The 22,682-nt window shown below is 53.0% G+C and overlaps 9 protein-coding genes across 9 annotated transcripts; 4 read left to right on the plus strand and 5 right to left on the minus strand.

The window, feature by feature from the left end:
- Positions 1-2,020: 2,020 nt before the first annotated feature.
- N0V89_004710 (uncharacterized protein) lies at positions 2,021-3,029 on the minus strand (the record flags this gene model as incomplete). Its single annotated transcript, XM_056213492.1, has 2 exons — positions 2,021-2,933; positions 2,986-3,029. The coding sequence occupies 2 exons, from the start codon at positions 3,027-3,029 to the stop codon at positions 2,021-2,023; spliced, it is 957 nt and encodes a 318-aa protein (XP_056073800.1).
- A 376-nt stretch (positions 3,030-3,405) lies between these two features.
- On the minus strand, positions 3,406-4,880 carry AIM6_1 (Altered inheritance of mitochondria protein 6; the record flags this gene model as incomplete). Its single annotated transcript, XM_056213493.1, has 2 exons — positions 3,406-4,441; positions 4,540-4,880. 2 exons carry the CDS (start codon positions 4,878-4,880, stop codon positions 3,406-3,408), a joined length of 1,377 nt encoding a protein of 458 aa, XP_056073801.1.
- Positions 4,881-6,936: 2,056 nt separating this feature from the next.
- N0V89_004712 (uncharacterized protein) lies at positions 6,937-8,923 on the minus strand (the record flags this gene model as incomplete). The annotated part of the gene is made up of 2 exons (XM_056213494.1): positions 6,937-8,778; positions 8,828-8,923. The coding sequence occupies 2 exons, from the start codon at positions 8,921-8,923 to the stop codon at positions 6,937-6,939; spliced, it is 1,938 nt and encodes a 645-aa protein (XP_056073802.1).
- Positions 8,924-9,594: 671 nt separating this feature from the next.
- On the minus strand, positions 9,595-11,160 carry N0V89_004713 (uncharacterized protein; the record flags this gene model as incomplete). Its single annotated transcript, XM_056213495.1, has 2 exons — positions 9,595-10,415; positions 10,467-11,160. The coding sequence occupies 2 exons, from the start codon at positions 11,158-11,160 to the stop codon at positions 9,595-9,597; spliced, it is 1,515 nt and encodes a 504-aa protein (XP_056073803.1).
- Positions 11,161-11,577: 417 nt separating this feature from the next.
- N0V89_004714 (uncharacterized protein) lies at positions 11,578-13,872 on the plus strand (the record flags this gene model as incomplete). Its single annotated transcript, XM_056213496.1, has 3 exons — positions 11,578-11,624; positions 12,232-13,495; positions 13,639-13,872. The coding sequence occupies 3 exons, from the start codon at positions 11,578-11,580 to the stop codon at positions 13,870-13,872; spliced, it is 1,545 nt and encodes a 514-aa protein (XP_056073804.1).
- Positions 13,873-14,081: 209 nt separating this feature from the next.
- Positions 14,082-14,866, minus strand: N0V89_004715 (uncharacterized protein; the record flags this gene model as incomplete). Its single annotated transcript, XM_056213497.1, has 2 exons — positions 14,082-14,655; positions 14,709-14,866. 2 exons carry the CDS (start codon positions 14,864-14,866, stop codon positions 14,082-14,084), a joined length of 732 nt encoding a protein of 243 aa, XP_056073805.1.
- Positions 14,867-15,788: 922 nt separating this feature from the next.
- Positions 15,789-17,105, plus strand: N0V89_004716 (uncharacterized protein; the record flags this gene model as incomplete). Its single annotated transcript, XM_056213498.1, has 1 exon — positions 15,789-17,105. One exon carries the CDS (start codon positions 15,789-15,791, stop codon positions 17,103-17,105), a length of 1,317 nt encoding a protein of 438 aa, XP_056073806.1.
- Positions 17,106-19,032: 1,927 nt separating this feature from the next.
- N0V89_004717 (uncharacterized protein) lies at positions 19,033-21,004 on the plus strand (the record flags this gene model as incomplete). The annotated part of the gene is made up of 3 exons (XM_056213499.1): positions 19,033-19,142; positions 19,190-19,892; positions 19,940-21,004. 3 exons carry the CDS (start codon positions 19,033-19,035, stop codon positions 21,002-21,004), a joined length of 1,878 nt encoding a protein of 625 aa, XP_056073807.1.
- An 882-nt stretch (positions 21,005-21,886) lies between these two features.
- On the plus strand, positions 21,887-22,274 carry RPS29 (40S ribosomal protein S29; the record flags this gene model as incomplete). The annotated part of the gene is made up of 3 exons (XM_056213500.1): positions 21,887-21,948; positions 22,095-22,194; positions 22,266-22,274. 3 exons carry the CDS (start codon positions 21,887-21,889, stop codon positions 22,272-22,274), a joined length of 171 nt encoding a protein of 56 aa, XP_056073808.1.
- Positions 22,275-22,682: the final 408 nt, after the last annotated feature.

Raw genomic sequence — 22,682 nt, forward strand, 5'->3', positions numbered from 1 at the left:
GGCTTTCTTGCCGGCTTCCATCACACCTAACCAACCTACAGCGCCCGTTTCCGTTTTGAGCACTTTTTTCTTCTTCACTTTTCCCCATAGCCTAGCCTTGCAGGCAGGCATTCGTAAAAACAACCGCCGGTATGTAGTCGACTCACGAACTGTGGGTTACTGTTCTTGTTTGGATCATTTGAGCATCGATACCCCTGCATACCTTTGGAGTTGGGTCGCTTCTCGCCACCGTCTTAGGCGGTTCGAAGTAATTGGAGTTTCAGTTGCGTACATAGGGGAGGATTGGCAACGAACTACGATTGGCATGTACCTCGACAATCGCTCGGCTTCCCGGCATCGTCGTATTGCCATTGCGGTTATCTACCGTAGTGCAAAGAGAGATATGCGGGTTTCTCTGGACGGGAGCCGAGTGGTGGGAGACATGCGAAATGGTAGGCCAGCGAGCGATAAGAACGATGATAGCATCTCCGTGTGTAGACCGGTAATAATTGCAATTTGGGTATCATTCGATCTGCGTAGTGCAATGTTGTCATTGAGGTGGTGCTATGTGTACATTCAGTTCTCTTGGACTACTTCATGAAACTCCTGGCAACCAGGTAGATCGCCTCGTCGATCCCCCGCAAAACTTCTGCAAGACGAAGCACGAGTTGCGGGGGTGCAAGGGGCCGTCTTGGGTCGCTGCGTTTACTGAAGGTGCAATTTGCGGGTAAACAATCTATCATCATAATCGTACTGAGACGGCACTGCACCATCTCGGCACAGTGACGTCGCCCGTTCCATTCTACGACGGCAAACAAATGCTAGAGAGCATATAATTCTCAACTGCCTCCTAATTTCGAAAGCCGTTCTGTTTGCGTCTGCCTCATCATCCTCTCCATCAAATTACCTTCACTGTATTCCATCCCACGATGTACATCCCCACTATCCTCCTCCTCCTTATCGGCCTAGCATCACCAACACCCCTCCACAAACGCTGGGAATGCTCCTCCAGCGCTCCTGGCGCGTTCAGTTGTTACCCGTCCAACATCAACAGCTGCAAAGACGTGCAGGGCTGGGCGAGCTGCGCGCAGACGAATGGGATAGATAAGTGTGGGGAGCCGGCGCCGAGTGAGAGCGTGCCTGTGAGTACGTGCCAGGGGGAGGCGTTTAGTGCGTGTGGTGAGTCGATTTCTGGTTTTGGTTTTGTAAGGAAGGAATGGGTGAGGGGCTGACGAGGGTACAGAGACGGCGAATTGTTAGAAAGTGAGATGGTGTGGTAGGAAGACAGTTCATGTACGGTATATATGTGTATAGCGCAATTTGACAAGGCGATTTCAGGAGCCGTGGTTATAGCCTCGAAGGGCTAAGCACGCTCTGCAGCTATGAAAGGAGAAAAGGTTTAGCAAACCTAGAACATTCAGGGAGTGATGCTGACCTCCAGCCAAATCGCCTAATCGGGCAGTTCCAAAAAGTGTCGAAAGTGGTGTGGTCACCTTCACTTTTCTCCACAGGCGCATGGGCCAGCTAAGCGAAGTAAAGACGTTGTTCAGGGAGTGATGCTGAACTCTCTATTGAAACTTCCTAATCGGGTAATTCCCTCAGAAAAGGTGTCGATTACTGTATGGTCACCTTCATTTGGTGAATGGTCCGTGCGCCATGGCCCAAGCTCATGCACCATGTCTCTGAAGCTTGCCATATATTGCACACACATTGTCCGTACGGGTCCAAATTGTGGCAAGCGAATGTCGCGGGCGTCCGAGTTGGTGTCCAAGCAGAAAGAACGTGAAGACCTTGGTTGTCATGTCTCATGATGTTTATGTTACTGCAGTCATGGCCGGTAATGGTTCAAATGTTACTCTCAGGGAACGTCTGTTGTGCTAAGCGTGGCGCAATAGGATTCCCATGTTGCACGGGGAAATGCGGCTTTCTCAGAAACCTCTCATATCTCACGGCTACTATATTTTGGGAGCTGCAGAGACGATCACAGTGCATTCTACGCGTACTGCTGAGAGCCTCGATCATCATGTCCAGCCCTTCCCACCTACTCCCCGCGCTTCTCGGCCATAATTTTCCGATACGTCTCAATAATCCCCTGCCTCTCCTCGCCCAGCTCCTCCCTCTTCCTCAAACTTCCCGCAGCATTAGGCACATTCCCCACATTAACCTTCGCCCCTCCCTTCACCTTGAAAATCTCCCTCGGCACCTTCTTGAAACTCGGCGGCTCCAGCACCACATCATGCAAGCCCTTCCTCTCCTCCCTCTTCCTCCTCAGCGCCTCCCACTCGTCCTCTCCCTTATCATCCACCTCGCCCACAACCAGCTTCTTCTTCCCTTTCTTGGCCTTTTTCTTCTTCCCACCAGCGGCGCTCGGCAACTCAGCAGTCTTATCTTCCCACATGGCGTCAAGCTCATCCCGCTCCTCCTCCGCAAGCTCAGCAGCTTCCTGTTCCTTGTCACGGATCCTTGCCTCCTCCTTGCGCCACCCCTCCTGCAGCCGCTTGAGATGCCGCTCGTGCTTCGTGACTCTGTGATCGCCTAGCCCAGGCGTCTTCTTGCCCGTCTTGCTGATGCCAGACAGCGGCAGCGCCTGGTTGACTCGCTGCCTGAACTCGCTTAGACTCTCGCCAGGCATGATTTTGAGCTCCGGTTTGGGGAGAGCCTGCGCCTCGCTGTTTGGCAAGGACGCTTGCTCTGTTTCCGTGGCTGCGCTATGTTGAGAGGGCTTTTGCGTGGTCTGCTTGGGGGCTTTCTTGGGCTTTGCGCCGTCGTCGAGGCCGGAGCGGCGCTTGGGGTTCTGCTGGAAGGCCATGAGGCGCGCGAAAGCTTTGGGCGTGTCGTCGGTGCCATAGCCTTGGATGTGAGACGTTTTTCGCTTCTTCGTCTTTTGTGCGGGTGCGGTGGGGTTCTTGCCAACGGGGAGAGGTGCGGCGCGGATGGAGGGTGGGAGGTCGAAACTTGGGGAAAATTAGCAGAGTTAAAGGTCAGGAACGATGTAGTGAGACTGACTTGTTCACGTCGTATTCGGCTTTGCGCTTGTGTTTGTGAGGCATTGTGGCGGTATGTGGTGTGAGATTCCAATCGGTGGAGCTGCAAGATTGAAGATGCGACGCCAAAAAAGTTGTGCAGGGATCTTCGTCCCGGAAAGCGTGGGGCAGGTGTAAATCTTGGCGACAACCTCCCACGGGCGCACGACATTAGCCTTAGGACTACTATTCTCAACTTGCACGAATAGTGAAAGAAATGAACCAGTCTTATGAACAAAATCTTGAATTCTTGAACATCTACAAATATGGCCTAAGCCAGCACAGATATACAGCCCATACGCCGAATAACCCTCATGAAGCTGCCTCGCCCGGGTATCTCATGCAGCGCTTATCGCGTGCCCCATAACCAATCCCAAACTCCGTACACTGACGATTTTCATGTCTATCCCATCCAACTTCCATGTACCTTGGCACCCCAATCTCCCTTCGTCATCTCCCTTAGATCGTCCCCGTTAAGGTAATCCACGCCCTCCTCTACCAGCACACGCCACACCATATTCCTCACTCCAACAGGCCAACTAGGCGCCCCCCAGTATCTACTCTTCAGCCCTCTTTCCTTCGCCGCTCGAATCTGCGCTCTGAGCAGCTCCTTCTGAGAAGACGACAGGCGCCCGAACCAACACCACCCGATAGCCTTCTTAAAGTCGACGGAGGCGTAGTAGGAATTTGTTAGGTCGAAGGTAGAGAGTGGGGTGGTCCCGACGGTGCCTTGGCCGCCAGCGCGCTTGACGTCGCGGCTGGTGGTCTGTGACGAAAGTGGTGAGAGGGCAGAGAGAGGCGCGTCGAAGAAGATATCGCGGTGGGTGGTGTTGCGTGTTACGAGGTCAAAGGGAGCGTTTCCAGTTGCGACGATGGTGATGGGACCGGAGATGAGGGTCTTGCCATCGTAGTAGGACAGGTATCCTTTCTTCCTCAGCGGCTCGAGCTGCTCCGAGACAACGGGATATAGAGCATGTCCGTCATTCTTGAAGTCAACAAGTAAAACTAGGGTCTGTTTTGGGTCCATTTCGAAGACGCCGTTCTTGGCTCCAGTCGAGACGGTCTGGAACTGGGTGTTGGGGGTATTTTGCTGATCGACAATCCGCATAAGGTGATCCACATACATGGAGCGGAAGGTGTGGTCGTTGTTTAGGTCGCGCGTACTATGGCCCACGAAAAGATCGTTGGAGCGCTCAGGAAAGAGCCAAACATCTGCTTCGACGCCGGTGCAGCCCCAGCGGAGGGCCTCGAACAAGGGAACGCGGCGCCAGTAGTCGTTGTGCGAGTGGCAGTGAATAGGTTTCACATTCCGTGTGAGGCCGGTGTAGTCGCCGTTTTGGTACTGATCAAGAGGGAGGAAGTCGTGTGAGTAAGTGATGGCATCATCTCTGATGACGTTTACCAGGCTCATGAGAACATTAGAGATATGAACGATGCCACTGATCGGGTTAGTACAAGATCTGCCACAGCATGCGGCTCCCTGAGCAAGATGGGAAAATATGCCAAGGGGTTCGGAAGCTGCGGAATGAGCACTTACAAAAACACCACTACTAGCAGTGGCAGCCCCAACACCGTTTTGATCCCACACCTCCTTATCCTCCACTCCCTCCTAACACTTTTCTCCTTCGGATCAAGCGGAAACCTCACCCGATCAAACCCGTCCTCTTTGCCCAGGCCCAATCCGACATTCCTCCTCCGTACGGCCATCAACAGCCTCTTAATGACACTGGGACTGGGCCGCAACTCTACCGTCTCGAAATCGTCTTCGCCGTCCTCGAGAGCCCGCAACGATACACTTGTCACGTCTTTGGCAGTGATATCTGGCGAATGAGAGTCGAAGTCGAGAAGAAGAGGTTTTCCAGCGTCGAGGTCTGCCATGGTGTTCGGCCAGGCACGAGCCAATGATGCGCTAGCGCGGCTGCTCTCTGGACCCTGATCTTGCGCGGGGGGAGCCAATTACGTTCCCCGCAGCGGTCTGTCTGGGCTTCCCTGCGTCGTCGTTCGAGTGCTTCTACTTCTTTGTTCTTGAGGCGAGGTGTTGGATGTTGGCGAGCCGCGCGAGAGGACGTCGCAGGCTTAAGACAGTATCCCAGGGAGGAGACTGCGGTCCAGGAGGGCGCCACACTCTAGCTGAGATTCGACGCAAGGCTTGTGGGCCCGTCAAAGCGGGTCAGGAGTTTCTGCGGGTATGTTCCGCAAACGGCAACTGCGACAGCCGCCTGAAATAGAAAAAGAAAGTGAGCCTGCCCCGGTGGAGATCGTTTGGGGTCCCGCACTGTCGTTGTCGTTGTCAGATCTTGCGGACTTGTAGAGCAGGACAGGTCTTGGGTCCTTTATCTGGTGAATGGTTGTTGGTGTTGCAAACTTTGGTAGGAGGGTGTGTTGGTCTTGGTAGCGAAAGCGCCGCACACTCGTCGTTGCGCCCACGATGTGCGCGCGCTGGTGCAATTGGTGGCTTCAGGCGTGTCACGCGTCGGCCAAGTCGTCAAACGTGTCCCAATTGGCAGCCCATGTGTTCTAAATGTCCACGGGTTGCGCTTGCGCTGTTATACCTGCCAGATCCCCTTCAGAGATCGTCCAGACCCTGCACCTACGTGTAGCGTGCTAAGGTGGATCTGCAACTCGTAACGAACACTGTGAAGGTACACCGAGTACAGGCAGCAGCTTCGATAATTGTGCCCCAACGGCTGCGTTTGAAAAGGAGACGCGTAACTTGACACCCACCAGCCTTTGCACCGCCCACTAACTCCTTCATGCATGTGTAGTCTTACGGAGACTCCTCCGCCCCATCTTACTGAAGATCGCGCACATCAAACTGTGGCTCCCCGCGCACCGCCTCACCCCTGCAAAATCACTCAAGACTATCGATCCGCCATCTGTGGCTCACCAACCATTGTCTAGGGTGCGTATACCGGCATCGTCAGAGTGCATAGTAGTGAGTATAGACTCGTTGAGGGGTTTTGTGAACGCCCTCCGAGTGCCCCGCGTACGAACTTGCACATATCATCTTACGATCCTGTCATCGCAAAGCGTACTATTCTTTTCTGATGCGTAGTGATAATCGCGGTTCTGCCTTCTGTGTTTGATAAGCGCGGCAGTGCTTTGCGACGAGCAACTCGGGGATAATATCGGTGTTTCAAGGCGACGGTACTAGTTTGCGATCGATCTGTGCACATAATAAGCAGGAATGCTTCGTTGGGGCCATGACGTTGCGCGCTCTCACGCCGAGATTCCTTCAAAGTTAGATTCGCACGAGACATGATGATCACACTGCAATGGCACAATTGGAAGGTTCAAGGTTTCATTGAAAGTAGGCTCCGTTGAATACCCACGGAAGAGACGAGCTACCAGAGAAGGCAGTCGTCGTCAATTCTATAAACAGGCGCACTGAAGGCAGAACAGGCAAGGGCAGCCGAGGATGTCCAAATGGATTGCTGCTTTTGATAAAATATGTCGCAGCCAGGAGCATCCGAAAGAAAAAGGCCGCTCGATTGAAGAGGTATTGGCAGCCAAAGATGTCCACAGGGACTAGCTGCTTGGGAAACAGAGATGGAAAGGCAGTCGAAGAAGTAGTGCAAGCATGGCTGCATCGAGCTGCAGAAAGACAAAGGAAGAGGTTGCTGGTGTCCACAGGGACTATCCTCCATTGGAAAGTATTGGGTATCGGACAGGTGAGAAAAGGTGGGTATCTGGGGTATCGTAACAAAGCGCCGTTCCCAGACCAAAAACGCCCGAATTGTGATAGTGACAATAAGAAAATCGTTTGGTCGTGTGACGAAGATGACAGCGCTTTCAGGCTTTGTGCGTGCTGTCCTGCGGGCGATGCACGGTATAGGACTCTTGCGCCGTTACTACCAGCGCGAAGGGTACTTGATACCGACCGATGCCTCGGCTTTTTGAACGACGGCTGCGAACTGCTGGCAGAATGCCTCGGTCAACCACGTCTCTCCCCTGCTCGTAGCAGACTGGAATGGTGCCGAAAAAGGTGGCGACCACGACGCTGGTAGCCCATAGAGTTGTACAGGCGGTTGACACCAGCGCGGTTGTTGCTGTGCTTCCATGACTCAAGCTCCACGTAGTAGAAGATGCTTAGTAGAGCGAAGAAGAGGGCGAGAGCAGTAGAAAGGCTCAAGATACTGCTCTTCTTGCGCACGACGACGACGTGAGACGGAGACTGGATGTTGGTTTGCGTGTGTCGATCTTCGTGGACGACAGACGGTAGGTCAAGGACAGTGGACGTTCCGGTTTGCGTGAGCTTCGGAGGGTCAGTCTGCGTGGTAGAAGATTCAACCGGCGCAATGTGAGCTGCCGTAGTAAAGGGCGAGATGCTAAGCTCTTCTGCCTCCGTCTCTTCGTGCTCTACCTGGGTGGCTGATGTTGTGCGCATGGAGTCTGTCAGATCTTGCACCCTCTCGACGATGAAGTGGACGGTATGACTGGAGGATGGGACAAGCTTCCTGAGTGCTGGCTCGATCTGGTTATCCCATAGAATGCGCACGTCCGATGCCGATAGCGTCGTCGAAGGCTCAACGGGAGCAATGGCGACCGGGGTTGCAAGCGCGATGTCCAGTGCGGGCTGCTGGGGTTCTGTGGGAGGAATGTCGGCTGTCGTAGATACTTCTGTCTGGGTCAAAGATGTAAGGGCCTGAGCGGACGACACAGTTGTCTGTGTGAAAGAAGTAGTTGTGGGCGCATCGATAGGCGCAATGTCGGCAGTCGTAGAGACCTCTGTCTGGGTCGAATATGTAACGGCTTGAGCGGGCGACACAGCTGTCTGCGTAGAGGAAGTAGTCGTGGGCGCATCGAACGGCGCAATGTTAGCCGTGGTGATAGCGGTGACGAGCTCAAGGCTGGGTTCGAGTTGGGATGCGGCTTCGGTGTCGAAAAGGTCGTCGGCGGGTTCGGAGAGGTCCTCGAATTCGTCTTGCAGCGACACAACCGGCGCGATGGCGACAGAGGTTGACTCGGCAGTGGTGGGGTCTTCGGCAGCATTCGCTTTGTTTTGCTCGTCCTGAGCTCTTGCGGCTGCAGTCAAGGCCTTCTGGACCTGGTTCTCAAGGTATGCGATGCGCGCGTCTTTGACGAGGACGGTACGGTCGTGGTCGTTGAGTGCTTCCTGCATGTTGTCGACCTCGTTCTGCAGCGTCGCATTTTCCTGTTCGAGCGCCTCGATGGCGGACCGCTGAGACTCCAGCTCCTCGACGCGCTTCTGCGACTGCTGATAGTGGTCGTGCGCATCTTGAATCTGGAGCTTTGCGCTGTAGAGCTCGGCTTCTGCGTCGTCCTTCTGCTTGCGTAGGGCGCGGTGCTCTTCCTCTTTGCGCGTGAGGTCCGCGTAGGCGGTGTCGAGGTTGTTGCGGATGTCGGCGGCGTCCTTGGTCTCTTGCTCAAGGTTCTGCCTCACCTTTGTGAGCTGTTGGGTGAGCTCATCCTTGCGGTGCTGGAGGACCGCGGCCTCCTTCTCTTTGGTCTCGGATTCCTGGGTCTTGAACGCCAGGTCGTTCTCGAGGCGGGATCGCTCGTCCTTGAGCTCCTTGACTTCCTTGGTGAGCTCCTTGTTTTGGTCTTGGAGCTTCACGCCGTAATCCCAGGCTTGGTCGTCCTGGGTGCTCATGTTGCCGGGGCAGGCGCGGTGGTGTTTGTGCATGCTCTCAAAGAGCGCACGCGAAACAGCCAGCTTGCGCTCGGCCTCGGCCTTGGCGGTCTCGGCCGCCGCGCCTGCCCGGATCAGGGCGTCATTGGTGGTCCGAGCCACCACTCGCTCGGCCTGGAGCTCCTTGACGTCCAGTCAGCATAAATCTAGAGCTTGATTGCTAGCCACTAACCTTCACATCGTGAACGAGCTGGTTGACCTGCTTTTGCAGGTTGGAGTGGAGTTGAGACCAGGTCTCACCGGTGTTGAAGATGGGTAGGGAGGCCATGGTGGCCGCGAGAAGAAGTTGAGGAGGTGTGGTTGAGGAAGAAGAATAGCAGCTTGAAAACACCTATTTATGGGCGACGAGAAGCTCTGACCCCGCTATTGTGCGTTTGTCGCTATTGTTCCTAAGGTTCACTGTTCACTGGCCGCTGCTGGGGTGGCTGGGTGAACGGTGAACAGTGAGCGATGAAGGTGAGTACTCTAGCAATCACAATAGAGCACTTCATTCCGACAGAGTAGGGAATATTAACGATAGCGAGCATGGACTCAAGGGCCTTTAGGTAGAAGTACACCACATGCGTGTTCTCTGACTGATTGATCACGGTAGTCAAATTCGTGAACGAATCCATGACATGGCAAGATCCTGAAATACTAATCCCATCCATTGATCCTGATCATACAGCAAAACCGACTCCGTTCCAAGTGCAAGACATCCCACACAATCGCTCCTTTTTAAGCAAGCGCACTACCACGACGCACAGGCGGCGCTCCGGCACCATGCGCAAGCCTTTTCGAAGGAGCCTCCAGCTCATCACCATCCGTCCCTTCACAGATCGTTAGTCATCTCCTCATGCGCAAACTTGAAACCACTCGACCAGAGCCACAAAGCTCGAATCGCACAAGGACGAAAAGTATAGCAAAAAAATCCAAAACGCGCGGCGCAGGGCAGGCAACTTAGGTATTCGTACTCAGCCGATGAACAACGGGGACCGAACTCGGCGGCAAGCTCCCGTACTCTGTGATGACCATGTTGATGTACTCCGCGGGCGTGACATCGTACAGAACCTGTAGGTGGTGCAAGTTCTCGGAGCCTTCAACCCACTTCAGTACATCCAGCGGTCCGGACTTGGTATCCTCAGTAGCGGACTTATCGTCGTTCTTGTTCTTGGAGGGGTGCGTGGTCGGGAGATGGGGTTCCAGAGGAAGTAGAGAGGCACGCTCAGCTTCGGAAAGGATCTCGTCTGCGGGAGCGACTTCGTTGCCGACGATGGAGTCGAGGGCGACTTTCTCGGTGAATTTTACGGACTCGCAGAGTACGATTACGGGGAGGGAGTGCGAGCGGGCGAGCATAGAAACGAGGGCGGTACCGACACGCGAGTAGAGCCGGCCGTTAGACATCATAGCATGTGCGCCCAGAAATACCTTCGATGCGCCCTTGACTGCATGGGAAGCACCCGTGATGAGGTAGTAGCGGACGTTGATGCCTTGGTTAGCCAGCTTGCGCGCCAGCGTCTTGCCTTCAAAGAGCGGCTTTGAGTCGACGACGATGACAGTGAAGGGAACGCCGGCTTTGTGCGCTTGGAGGATGGTCTGCTCGACAATGGAGGAGGAGGCGTAGGTGAGGATCACGTCGCCGGGGAGGATCTTGGTGGCGGCTTGGTCACGGATTAGCTTTTGGGCGGCGGTGACACGCTCGCGGATGAACATGTCGATTTCCTCGACGAGGTCGCGCTTGGCTTCTGCTTCGGGGGTGGAGGGGTCGATCTTGATGATAACTGGGATCATGGGTCAGTAGGGTATTTGCGATGAGAAGGAGCAAAATTTACGGTCTTTCAGCCATCGAATGGCGTTGCCCATGCTGATGCTCAGCGGTCGACAGCCTCTCAAATAGTCGATCTGTGGGCTGAGATGGTGGTTGGTAAGATGCCGCGCCAGACTGGTACCTACGGGCGTCTGGTAGGACTCGATAACTGCCTTGAAGGCTAGAAGCATAGCAACCATCCGAGCAGTACTACCACAGATCACGTAGCTGCTATATTGCAGACCAAGGGCAAGAACAGCGGGGTGGACGTCTTTTGAAGCCCCCACCATGGAGTGCTGTCTCGGCTGGCTGTACAGATGGCCAAAGAAGAGTCCGAGTTGCTTCTGGTCTCGCTTCGACTCCTTTCTCGCCTGCTGCTGCGGCACGGCATTGGACTGTGATGGTCTCCTTCGAATGGGCAAAGGTCTTGATTCATCTTTCTTCTGAGACTGCTTCTGCTCTTTCTGCTTCTGGTTCTCCTTTGGGATACCGCCCTGCTGCACTGTCGCTGGTCCAACTGCCTTTGCTTGCGCTCTTTTTGCTTGCTTCTCGGCCTGCTTTAATTTCTTCAATTCTGCACCTGACATTTTCTTTGAGGCGCCATCTCCCTCGGGCTTCGCATCCTTCGCATCAGTCTTTGCTGGTGCTGTTGGGTCGTTTGGTGCTTGCGCGGGCACAGCTGGCGATGCAACCGCTTCGCCTTCGACTGGTCCACTCATTGCTTTGATTTAGTCGGTGATCTTTGCCTTCCTCTTGGACCCTTCAGGTATAGTATTTGAAATTGACGTTTAGACGTCGGTGCCGACAGCAGGGAAAACTACGTATTATCGAGGACTGAAGTTTCGGAGACGAGAACATAGGTTTGCTGCCTAGATAGTCACTTTATGTGTCCTGCTGGTGCGGCTAGATGGCGCCAACTGTGTTGAAGGCATGTGCGAAATTGATAGAGAATGCCCGACCCCGTTGACTCAGAGAATGTGCTATTCCTCCTTGAGCGCTAGTGTGCCAAGGTGGTCGCTTAGCTTCACCAATCCCTGTTGCTGGCGTCATAGCTCATCAACCCACCCCAAAGTAGGGACACGACTCGCGTCCAGTACAGGCTTCCTCCGCAATACCGCATCCCCAGACAGCACAAAATGGCCGATGTCAGCAATATCACGGAGCTTCCGTTGGACATACTAGTGTCAGTATTTCCTTACCTCGATGCGAAGAGCTTCCTCGCTTTTTGCAGTACATGCAAAGCGTTCCAGCAACCCTCAATTCGTTTGGACCCTGCATATTGGTCTCTCCAAACTCGCAGTAAGTGTCAACATTCATGCATCCACATAAATATACACGCATGGATCATATCAGCGGACTCTTTCATGGCGTCTTGGTATGACATATGGCTTCCAAAGAAGATGACAGTTTAAGCGGGTGTGCGTCACACATCCCGAGTAACGTACTTGTGGATCGCATTCAAAGCAACCTCTTGCCTTTTGCATTTCTTTTCTACCGCAAGTATTGTGACTGAAATTTGTACTAGGCACTTTCCGCATACCAAATCAGCCAGTTGTGCAGCATGACGGCGATCGCTGGCATAAAATGTACAGACGCCTCTTTACACAGACCCGAGTATATACCTGGGGAAGTGAGAGCAACGGCCGTCTAGGACATCAGACGAACGCGCGATCATGCGCTACTCCTCAGGAGATGCATGGAGCGCGAGAGATGGGAGTTATCGCTGATCTACAATGCGGGTGAGCCAGCTTTCACAGAGTATTGTGCGAATGGAGAGCTAATAAAATCAGCGGATGGTCGACTACGATCCTCAACTCGAAAGGGACACTGTACTCCGTCGGAATGTTGGATGGTGAGCAAGGCTTCGGTGGCAGCGTTGATCCAAAAGCCTTGCGGTTTCCCGCCGGATATCCCGAATCGCCCGCTGCTGCTGCGTACAATGAGCCTACGATCACGATCCGTCAATTTTCTGCGGGACGATCGCACATACTGGGCCTCTCAGACAGTGGTCGAATCTGGTCTTGGCATAGTTTCGATCAGGCTGCTGTTCAGGTCAAGTTCGTCAACATAGACCTGAAAGAAGACTCTTCTGGTGGTTCCAACATCACAAACAGCTCACTCTTTGGAACCGTGAAGCAGGTAGTTGCAGGTTGGAGCTATAGCTCAGCTTACATCCATGGTGTAGGTATTGTTGTATGGGATCCAATTCGACCCAGAGTAGCTCGGCACGGTCCTCGACGAGCTCGTTCGGTCCCACGACGAGCCCTACAGCAGGAGCCAGAACCTGACACAATGTTGTTACTTGAGAACTTCGAGCTCCCAAAGACAGGATATCAACGCCCGAAAGGAGCGTTGCGACAAACGGAGCTAGATCGAGCTCTTGGCGAAGAAGTCGGACAAGTGAAGAACTACATTATCCTTGAGCACTATGCCGTCTTTGTCACCGATATCGGCAAGGTATTCTGCAGCAAATTTGACGAAAAAGACAAGGCAGACAATATTCAAGAACTCTGCGCATTACGTTGCAAGCCTGGGACAGCCCTGGACGTGCAAGGCTCGTTCCGAACGTTTGCAATCTTTAGCGACGGCGCAGTGGCCATTGCGGAGCAACTCTACCTGGAAAGGTGTTGGAATGCTCGTGCAACTAATCCTGAGCAAACGAATATTGCAGGACTAAAGCGCATCCCAGCTCTTCAGAACAACAACGTTGTGTCGATAGCTTTCGGCGACTACCATTTTTTGGCCTTGCATTCCACCGGAAAAATCACGTCATACGGCAAGCACATGCCGTCCTATGCAGCTCTCGGCCTTGGAGAACTACCGGCTGCTCGTCTTCGTGGTATTGACGACAACGGGCTTCTACCACATGCTTATACGAAGGGACGTGAAGTGTGGTTTCGCCAAGAGCAGCATGAATGGCTGAAACTACTTTCCTCAGGCGGTAAAGATCCACAAGAGGCACAAGATCGTTGGAGTGCGTATGTCGACATGAATTGGCCTGTCATAGGCGAGGTTAGCGAATGGGTTGAGCAAGAGGCCAGAGCATGGGACGAGGTACGTAAGAATTTTGAAGTATCCCAAGCAGGATATTTCCGGGACCAAAGACTCGTGCTTATAACAGGACGTTGTATAGAGGGTCGCTTCATAATTCGCAAGATAATAGGCCCCGTTTGAGAATGTGCTAATCCATTGTCTAGGACAAGGGGGAAGATGGTCTCGGTGCTTATTTTGCGCTCAGGGTAAGTGCAGCTGGGTGGCACTCAGGCGCTGTGCTTCTGGTAAATGAAGAACTCGCGAACAAGACGAATATTTACGATTGGGCCAACAAGCCATTCCCTCGGCTAAGACTCAGCACTGGGGAGGAGATGCCAGGTTCAATTCCGTTCGACGAATGGCGGGAGGGCAGACCTGAGTGGCAGCTTGACTGGTAGCCTTCCTAATCGCAAGAAGTGGTTGCACCGCCTTCCCTAGAACAAATTAGGAATACATCAAAGACCTAATGATATGATAACGAGAGGTCTGAACACTGTTAGGTATCTTATCCCTTATCCTATCGTAACAGAAGGCATGAGGTACTGGAAACCTTGCCCTAGTGCTAGAATCAATCTACTATCCTGCCTCTACTGTGGGACGAACAGTATCACTGAAATTTTCTAAGCAGCTGGTTGAGCCTGTCAATTGCCTCGGCCCGTTTATCAGCAATCTCCATAAACTGATCCTTCGTGCTAGCTCCGATACTCCCAATGTAGATGTCCTTCTTTCCTTCCTTAAGCTCCGCCCATGTTTCTGCAACAAATTCCTCGACCGGCACACCCATCTTGCGCCCGACCTCAGCGCCCATCTCAAAATCATGCAGCTCTGTCTGCACAAGCGGTGGCGAGATGTGCACGACGTTCACTTTGGTGTTGCGCAGCTGCTCCCTGATGCACTGAATGAAGGCATCTAGCGCGGCTTTGGACGCGCTGTATGCGGGCATAGTTGAGGCTGGCACGAGCGAGATGTGCGTTCCTGTGTAGATGAGTCCGGTGGGGTTTGGGGATGCGAGGAGGTGTGGGAGAAAAGCGTGTGTGAGGGCAACGAAGGACGTGAAGTTCGTAGTAATTTCCTCGTTGAACTGTAAGAGCTTCACCGTGGAGGGAGAGGCAAAGTTGTAGTTGCGTTGCATGCCGGCGTTGAGGAAGAGGGCATCGATTGTGGGGTATTGTTTGATCGCACTGTAATATGTGTTAGCAAAGATGCTGTAGAGGAGAGGAAGGTAGGCATCTACTTCTGAGCAAAAGCGGGTATGCTGCTGATGTCTGAGATGTCAGCGACCAGGCTTGACGCCTTCGATGAACCATGAGTTGATACGAAAGCGTCGAGACGGTCTTTACGACGTCCAACGGCGGTAACGTGGATGCCTTCGGCGATTAATTTATCGGCCATCGCTTTCCCTATCCCAGACGTTGCGCCGACAAGGAGAACATGCTTGTAGGAGAAAGACATTTCAGCAATCCTTTGATGTAGAAAATAGAAGCAAGTCTTAAGATGACGTTATTCGTGATAGAGGGACTGAGTGGGTTGTCGTACTGAATTATCGACGATGTAGAAGTACTTATATTCTACTTGAATGCACCGGCCCTGTGATACCAACGCTTCTTAACTCCATGGTGTTCTGCGCGCAGTCAATACTATTTTAGGCAGTACTGACAGTATAATGAAGCTGCACTCAGGACTTATGGTATAAATTCCGGATTTAATCCCATTTCGTTGACCCGGTTGGGATTCAAAGGGACGGTGCGTCAGCGTCGAAATGCATACTCGAAATGTACTAGAGCATGGCTTCTGATTGGACACATGACCGCACGATGATGGCGGTCCACTAAGATGGTTTAGCGACAACCTCCTTACTCCATCTTACGGGTGCTTCCTCATCCACCCCCAAGTCGAAAGCATCCGTACGAGTACGATCTTCGCATCTTTCGATGAAGAGCCTCCACTAAGAGCACAGCTGAAACCATTTCCGGTTATACAACTGATTTCGGTGCCGTTGCAGCTCCCAAGATACGTGACATAGAAGCATCGCAAGAGAAGCCACGTGTGATATTAAATACCGTAACTGTTCAGGCAGTTTTGCAGTATGGTATTTCGCGGCAAGCCGTCCAAGGCTTGTCAAAGATGTCGGGACCGGAGGCTCCGAGTACGCTTACCCTTGTCTGTACATATTATTTCCCGTTTGACCGCTAAATCCTGGTAGTGCAATCTTCAACGGCCATCTTGCAGCTCTTGCCTGCGAATCGGAGCTCATTGCCATGGGTATCGTAATACAGACACCCTGCGTATCTCGGACGAAACTCATACTGTGCATATGAGGGCTGCTCCAGCCGAGAAGCGAATTACGATACCAAAGCGAACCTGCCAAGCGAGCTTTAAGCTTTCTCACCTACCGTTAGACCTCCAAGTTCAAGCGAGGCAACTTTTTTTTGCGTACTATATCGCAGACTTCAGCCGAGCGTGGGATTTCTTGTACCCACATTTTGACCCACAGGCCGCACCTGAGCACATTACCCTCAGCATCGATGCTGCTAGTCTAGCCTTCCTTTCACATCACATTATCTCGCCATCGGCGCAAATATTGGGCCGACGGAAGTACGTGAGTGCTCTCAGGAAGACGAACAAAGTGTTGCAGGATCCGGCCACGGTTCAATATACGAGTACAATCGAGGCCTCGCTGCTACTAGATCTTTTTGAGAAGATCACGGACCCTAGACCCATATCTGTCGTGTCTCAAAGAGCACACGTCGATGGCGCTTTGGCGCTCGTAAAGCTCCGGGGCTTGCAGCAGTTCACAGATCCGGGTGGCTTGAAGGCGCTCACAAGACTGGCACTAAATTCTGTCGTCATATCAATCAGCAATGGCGAGAGTGTACCACAAGAGATATTCCAGATCAGAGAGCATGCAGCAAACTTTACTGATACCTCACATCCTAAATGGAGGTTGACTGGCGTAACACTGAAGATCACCAACCTAGTCTCTGACATTACCAAGGGTGTCTTGACGGCAGAAGATAAAGTGCGGCAGTGTGTTGCAATCGAGAAAGAACTTGAAATCATCGACAGCGAAGCGCCTCCTAAATGGTCATACGAGAGGAAATGTATCATGAAGGAGCAGGAAGATACAACATTGGATGGATTCTACGACATCTATGCTTCACGCATGGACACGCAGATGTGGAATGTTCTACGCTTTATGAGGATAGTCCTCTGTGACGAAATTATTGAGTCCTCCGCCAATCCTGATGACAAGGCCAGCCAACACGCACTGGAGATGACTACATTGGTAGTCCAAGAAGTGTGCGCATCAGTTCCCCAAATGACCGACTGCAAAGGCCCGGCTAGACACAAACTGCCACCAGGATCTCATCCATCTCTGCACACCCACACATTATCACATTTCCTCGACACATACATTCTCCTGTTCGGGCTCTATGCCTCCGCGTGGTCCCGTGGATGCCCCGAGAGAGCAAGGATCTGGATCATAGGACAACTTGATAGGATGGCTGAGCACTTCGGAGTGAAAGAAGCGGCGACAGTGGCGGCAATATTGAAAATGCAGGACAAAAAGGCGAGGATAGGACCCTGGGATGTGTATCGGCTTATTGGAAGCTATGCGTTTGCAGCATAGCTGTCTATTCGCAAGCCAGGACTCAGACCTAAGTCATTCAGTGCATGGGAGCGTTCCCGACCGTCCGTACTTGCATTACCCGTCCTGAATCAGGTCACAAGAGGATCCTGTTGTGACCCATCATGCATCGCCCATTCCTCTAATCGTTCCCCGGGATTAAAGAGGGCCCATCCCACAATTCTGACTCTCTAAAGGGGGGTTTGACGTGCTCGGCAGCTCGTATGACAGGAGAGATGTTCAGGACGCTGGTTGCCGATCTGTAGGTGCGGAAGCAGGAGCGGAAGTGAGAGCGGACGTTGGTTGCGGAGTACATTCCCAAAGATGTCGTATTGGCAAATTTGCCAAGTAGTCATTCTGTTACTCCCGCGAAGCGAACACATATCCATACACCAGGTGACCAGTATCCTGGGTACACCAATCCTCGGAGAGGCGGCGATTCGTGCCGTTCCGTTGCCTGCAAGGGTCTGATCCTGGCGATGCAGGTGCTTACCGGCATCCCACGGGACGAACAGGCAGCGACATTGCATGCTGCGGTTCTCACACCAAATACAAAGACATTACGAGGATGCCTGCAGGCGCATTACTCCGCGTGGCAGCCTCCCCGTTCTTCCATGTGGTCGTGATGGTGGGCTTGACCCTGAGGCTCGGGTTCTGCCTAACTCGATTCGAACGAGAAGCGCCCCAGTACTGAAGCACCGCCCAGCCCTCAAGCTCTTACGTCTCTCAACTCCATGCCATCATCAACCCCGCACGTTGTCGACGCTATTGCCGCGGAGTCCTCTAGCTGCGAAGATGACCTCTTTAGCAGCACATATTCAGCGCTCAGCGCCGCCGCAAAGACGCCTTCCTTGGCGGCGAGCGGGATGCCAAGGACGTCCCCATGCACGCCCTCTCAGCTGGGAGGCTCTAGATCAGCCACACCGAGCGGACTTTGTTGCATTTCACCACGCTGGCTCATACACGATCCCAGGCTCGGTACATGCGTTGTTCGCCTTGTCGCTTGCCCAGTCACAAGGGTCCAGCGCTCGTTGGCCCTGCTCACGAACGGCAACATGCGAAGTAAAAATAGCTAGCACTACAGATGCACTTCCCGTATCCATAGAAATTGACCTACTCAGCATTTGAGACACAGAGTTTACAGCTCGGTGCCGTATACGCTTATCCGAGAAACCCCTATTGTAGCTTTATACATGGGCATCGACTTTGCTTTATCCGATCCAGACGTAGTCCTGGCTAGAATGAAGCTATTTGCCTCTTTCGCTTGATTCCGAAGCTGGATCATGAACCACCTCCCATCTCACTTGGAGCGGGAGATCAGCAGGAAGTTTGCCTCCTAGACCCCAATGGTGTACCTCTAGCGGTCAGGAGGATACGAATGGCTCTCTTGGCGGTATCAGCCGCTCCCGACGTCTAGTATCGGTCTTTAGAAGGCGAGTACGGCGTACTGTAGACAGGGGACCCAGTACCCTATCCACTAGCTTGGAGCTGCTTCGCAAGAAGCTTGTTTTAGTGGCTTACGAACCTCAAGTGGCATTCAGGCCGCGCCTGCGACGAATGACATGAGCGCCAATGACAACCTGACATCCTTTCCGGTCAACATCTTCTCAATATGCATCGTTAAGGGCCTTGGAAATATCGAGGGCGGACGCCGGACGTACCCTCTATGCACACAACCCTGCTTGACTGAGGAAAGCTCCTACATCTTAGCTTCCAGACCATAGCGATCCTCTCCAAAGTGACATGATTGAGCGGGGTGATAAGTCCAGATGCTGATTTGGGCGACATCATCCCAGAAAGATGGCCTAGTTCATGAGCCTGTGCATAGTCTACTTCTTACAGTAGCGCTGGGGGATGTGTATATAAATCACACGCCTCCACATTGTCTTCTCAAGCAAGACAACTTTTCGTCGTGTCAGCCATCTTCATCATGACTCGCCTCACATCGGTTTCGTCACTCCTAGCGCTCGCTGTTGGCGCTCTTGCTGCTACTCCCATCCCAAACATATCGCCGCTAAGTGTAGTAGGTGCATTCGGCAGGTAAGGACCCCATGTGTTCGTATAGTTTCCAGCACTGACAAGTTCAGCTGCTCTGTGGATTCCACCGACTTCAATTCCGGAGGCACAATAACAGTAGACGAATGGAACATCAAGGTACCGAAGAACCTACTTGTACAGTTCCCAACTATCTGGACCCCATTTCGCAAGCTCTGCGAGGCCGGCGTTGGTGGTTACGAAGTCACCATCTTTGGCAATGTCATAGGCTCGCAGCCAACAGCTGCACAAATCATTGTCAGCGGTGGATTCGACGTGCGATCGGGCGTAGGCTACATTGATTCCATCGATGTTGCGGACGGTTCCTTCAAGCTTCGCGGCCTCGGTACCAAGCTGCGGCTGAACGACCCGAGCGGTGTATTCGGAAAGGCTTCGGATCTCGCACCCTTCTTCCCAGTAGACGATGAGAACCCAAGCATCCAAGCATTCTCCGGGTTTCCCATGTGCTTCCCGCGGTCAGCCAACGATGAGAAGTGCCCATCGTCAAATCGTCCCGCTGGATCAACCAATTTCGCCGCTTCTGATCCTCTATCTATGGTTCCTTTCTTAGTGGGAGACTTCATTACATACACGGCTATCCCTAAGGGCGGAGAGCTTCTCGTGTTCGAGGCATCGGCCACCAACGTGCAGGTCACGACTTCTGCTTCTAACACAGTACCCAACTACATTTTCATTGAAGATGCAATCATTGGAGTCACTGATCCTGATGCCAACGTTGAGGTTGCTGATACTCGGGTAAGTTGTTCGACCTTTGGATAATGTTTCGACTGACTCTGTACTAGTTCATTGGCTATCTCTCCAGCTGCAGCGGCGCCTCCGTCCAGGTCTATGCCATTGAGGTCGATCCATGCACAGGTGACGAAAGCCTTCGCCAGGTAGGCTCTGCCACGCCCAGAGCCGGCGACGTCCGATGCAAGTGGGAAGCCCGTGTCGCAGCTTCTACCCCATACACTCGCGAATACGTTATCAAGACAAACAACCCTGTCGTCGAGACCAAGGACGGACTTCAGGCCGGACAATATGTCACGCCCGTGACCGAATGGATCCAGCCCGAAATCAATGTCCCTGGAGCAGAGCCACCACCAAACAGATTCTCGGACATGCGTGGTCTCGTGCAAGGAGACTTCTTTGAAGGTGAGCAATTCGGACCTCTTTCTCCATTCCCTGGCCCGAGCCCACCAGCACCATCAAAGACCTGCAGCCCGAATGATCCAAGCGGACCCGTCGCTGCGCCCACGGCCACCATCGCTCCCTTTACTGCAGATCAACGCAGCGGGGCCACCGTCCAGCTCATTGTTCAGAACAACAACACCGACATCTCGAATAGCGCGCTCAACTTCAACTGGACACAGATCGAGCCATCGACGGGCGCTTCAGCTACCATCCAGAATCCCGCCGCCCAAACCGCCACCTTTGTCGCTCCCAAGCTCACCACAGCTACCAACCTCAAATTCGAATGCGCCGTCAGCCTCAAGTCCAACAGCTCCATCGTCTCCAAAGCGCAAGTCACCGTGCGCGTCTCCGCCACTGCTGCTGATATCGTAATCCTCGATACCTACACGTGGGAATCCCGGCAGTCGGGCACCATTGGTGTAACTTGCCACTCGAACGTTGCCAACGGCGACAACAAGGTTATGACTTTGGCGCTGAACAACAATGCGACAAGGCTGGCAATGACGAGGGTTGGCGATGTGGGGAGTGGAAGGTGGAGCTATAGCGCGCGGAGCACGAAGCAGCCGACGAATGTACAGTGCTACTCGGACCTTGGAGGCAAGAGTGCGCTGTTGGCTGCGCCGACGAAGAGGAAGAGGGCGTTCGCGAGGATGAGTGGGGAGTTGGTGGAGTGAAGATGTATGTATGCTTGACAGTATTGACGATGATATTGATGGCTTGGATGAGCAAGGGAGTTTGTTAATTCTTGGGTTCGTTGCAAATGGCGTGCATGGTCCTGTTACTTCTTCAATTGTAGATATTTGGAACTCCTCATTGCCTTCAAGGTTTCTCTTCAATTTGAGCCGAATCTTCATGTCCTCATTCGTCAATAGAGATCGATCAAACACATGTCCTTTCGTCGCGCCATACATACAGATCGGTCGCCGTTGTCCCATTGGACCTGAGACAGCCAGATAATATCCCATCAGTTTCGACAACGTTGGAAACGAAAATGTTACCGAAGCGGATTTGAACAATCATAAGTGCAATTATTCATACAAACAATTCAAAAGGCGATATGAAGGACATTATTAAGCGCCTGTGAAGACAGGAAGATACCAGCCGACGCTTCCACAGTGCCGATGCCGCAAAATCTGGTCCCGATCGAGATGAAGCAATTAAACGCGTAGATCGTCGTCTATGAATGATTGTTGTGTTGTAGAAGAATTATCACTCGAGACAGCCGCTGTAGAATTTGTATGTGCATCGTCGGCGGTTCTGTGTTCTCGGTGGGAGGCGACAGGCAGTAAGTAGACGAGGACTGGGTGGGGCGCAATCCGAATCGGCGTAGCGCTCGCTTAACGCACTGCCAAGAATTCTCAGTGTGCGCGACGAAAATCGCAACTCCAATTCTACGCCGCGACATTCGTGAACGACAGCCCCGACGCAGACCGACAACGCCTAACCAGTACGTCCTTCTACCCTGAAGCAACCACCAGGATTGCATACAACGGACGTCACCTCTAACGCACACTGCAGCAGCGACCGCTCCACCTCGAACCGCCCAACCACACAACATGTCTCACGAATCCGTCTGGTACTCGCGCCCGCGCACCTACGGCAAGGGCTCCCGCGAGTGGTACGTCTGAACCTTTTATATATGTGCGCGCCGGTCGATCATGGTGGAGACGGAGGACAATGATGGACAGGACAACACGGTCCTCGACTGGGGCATAGATGGAGTACCCGAATGGATTGGACGAGTGCTAACTGGATTGTGTACAGCCGCGTCTGCACCCACCCTGCTGGTCTTATCCGCAAGTACGGTCTTAACATCTGCCGTCAGTGCTTCCGCGAGAAGAGCGCCGACATTGGTTTCGTCAAGGTACGAAATCTCACCCTACCCACTACGCACGCCGCCACACCTACCGCATCTCGCATGCATACACCTTTTAGCACACGTAAATCTATCAGAAACGAGGAACTAACGTCCAACAGCACCGATAAATTCACCATGCATCGGCGGTCGGAGTAGCGGAGGAAAAGGCATGACGGTTATACACAATGACAATGTGACGAACACGGATACGTTGGCGTGAGGAGAGTCTCACACGGATATGGCATGCATGCATTGCTGGGCTCTTTCGGTTATCCTATCCTGCTTTTAGACAGGGATGGGAGGTGTCGGTTCGGTTCGATAACAAATCCAATTCCTGAATTCACAACCATGGCGCACGAGCGCACCACATAAGTCGTTCAGATCACCAATCGATATCTGTGTCAGCGATGGGGGAGCGAGATCTGTCGCAGTTGACCACTCGAAACAACCCAGTCAACCGGGAGACTTATGTAGCAGTCCAAGCTCTGGCACTC

This window comes from Didymosphaeria variabile, assembly GCF_027946475.1.
Source record: "Didymosphaeria variabile strain IMI 356815 chromosome Unknown scaffold_3, whole genome shotgun sequence".
NCBI lineage: Eukaryota > Fungi > Ascomycota > Dothideomycetes > Pleosporales > Didymosphaeriaceae > Didymosphaeria > Didymosphaeria variabile.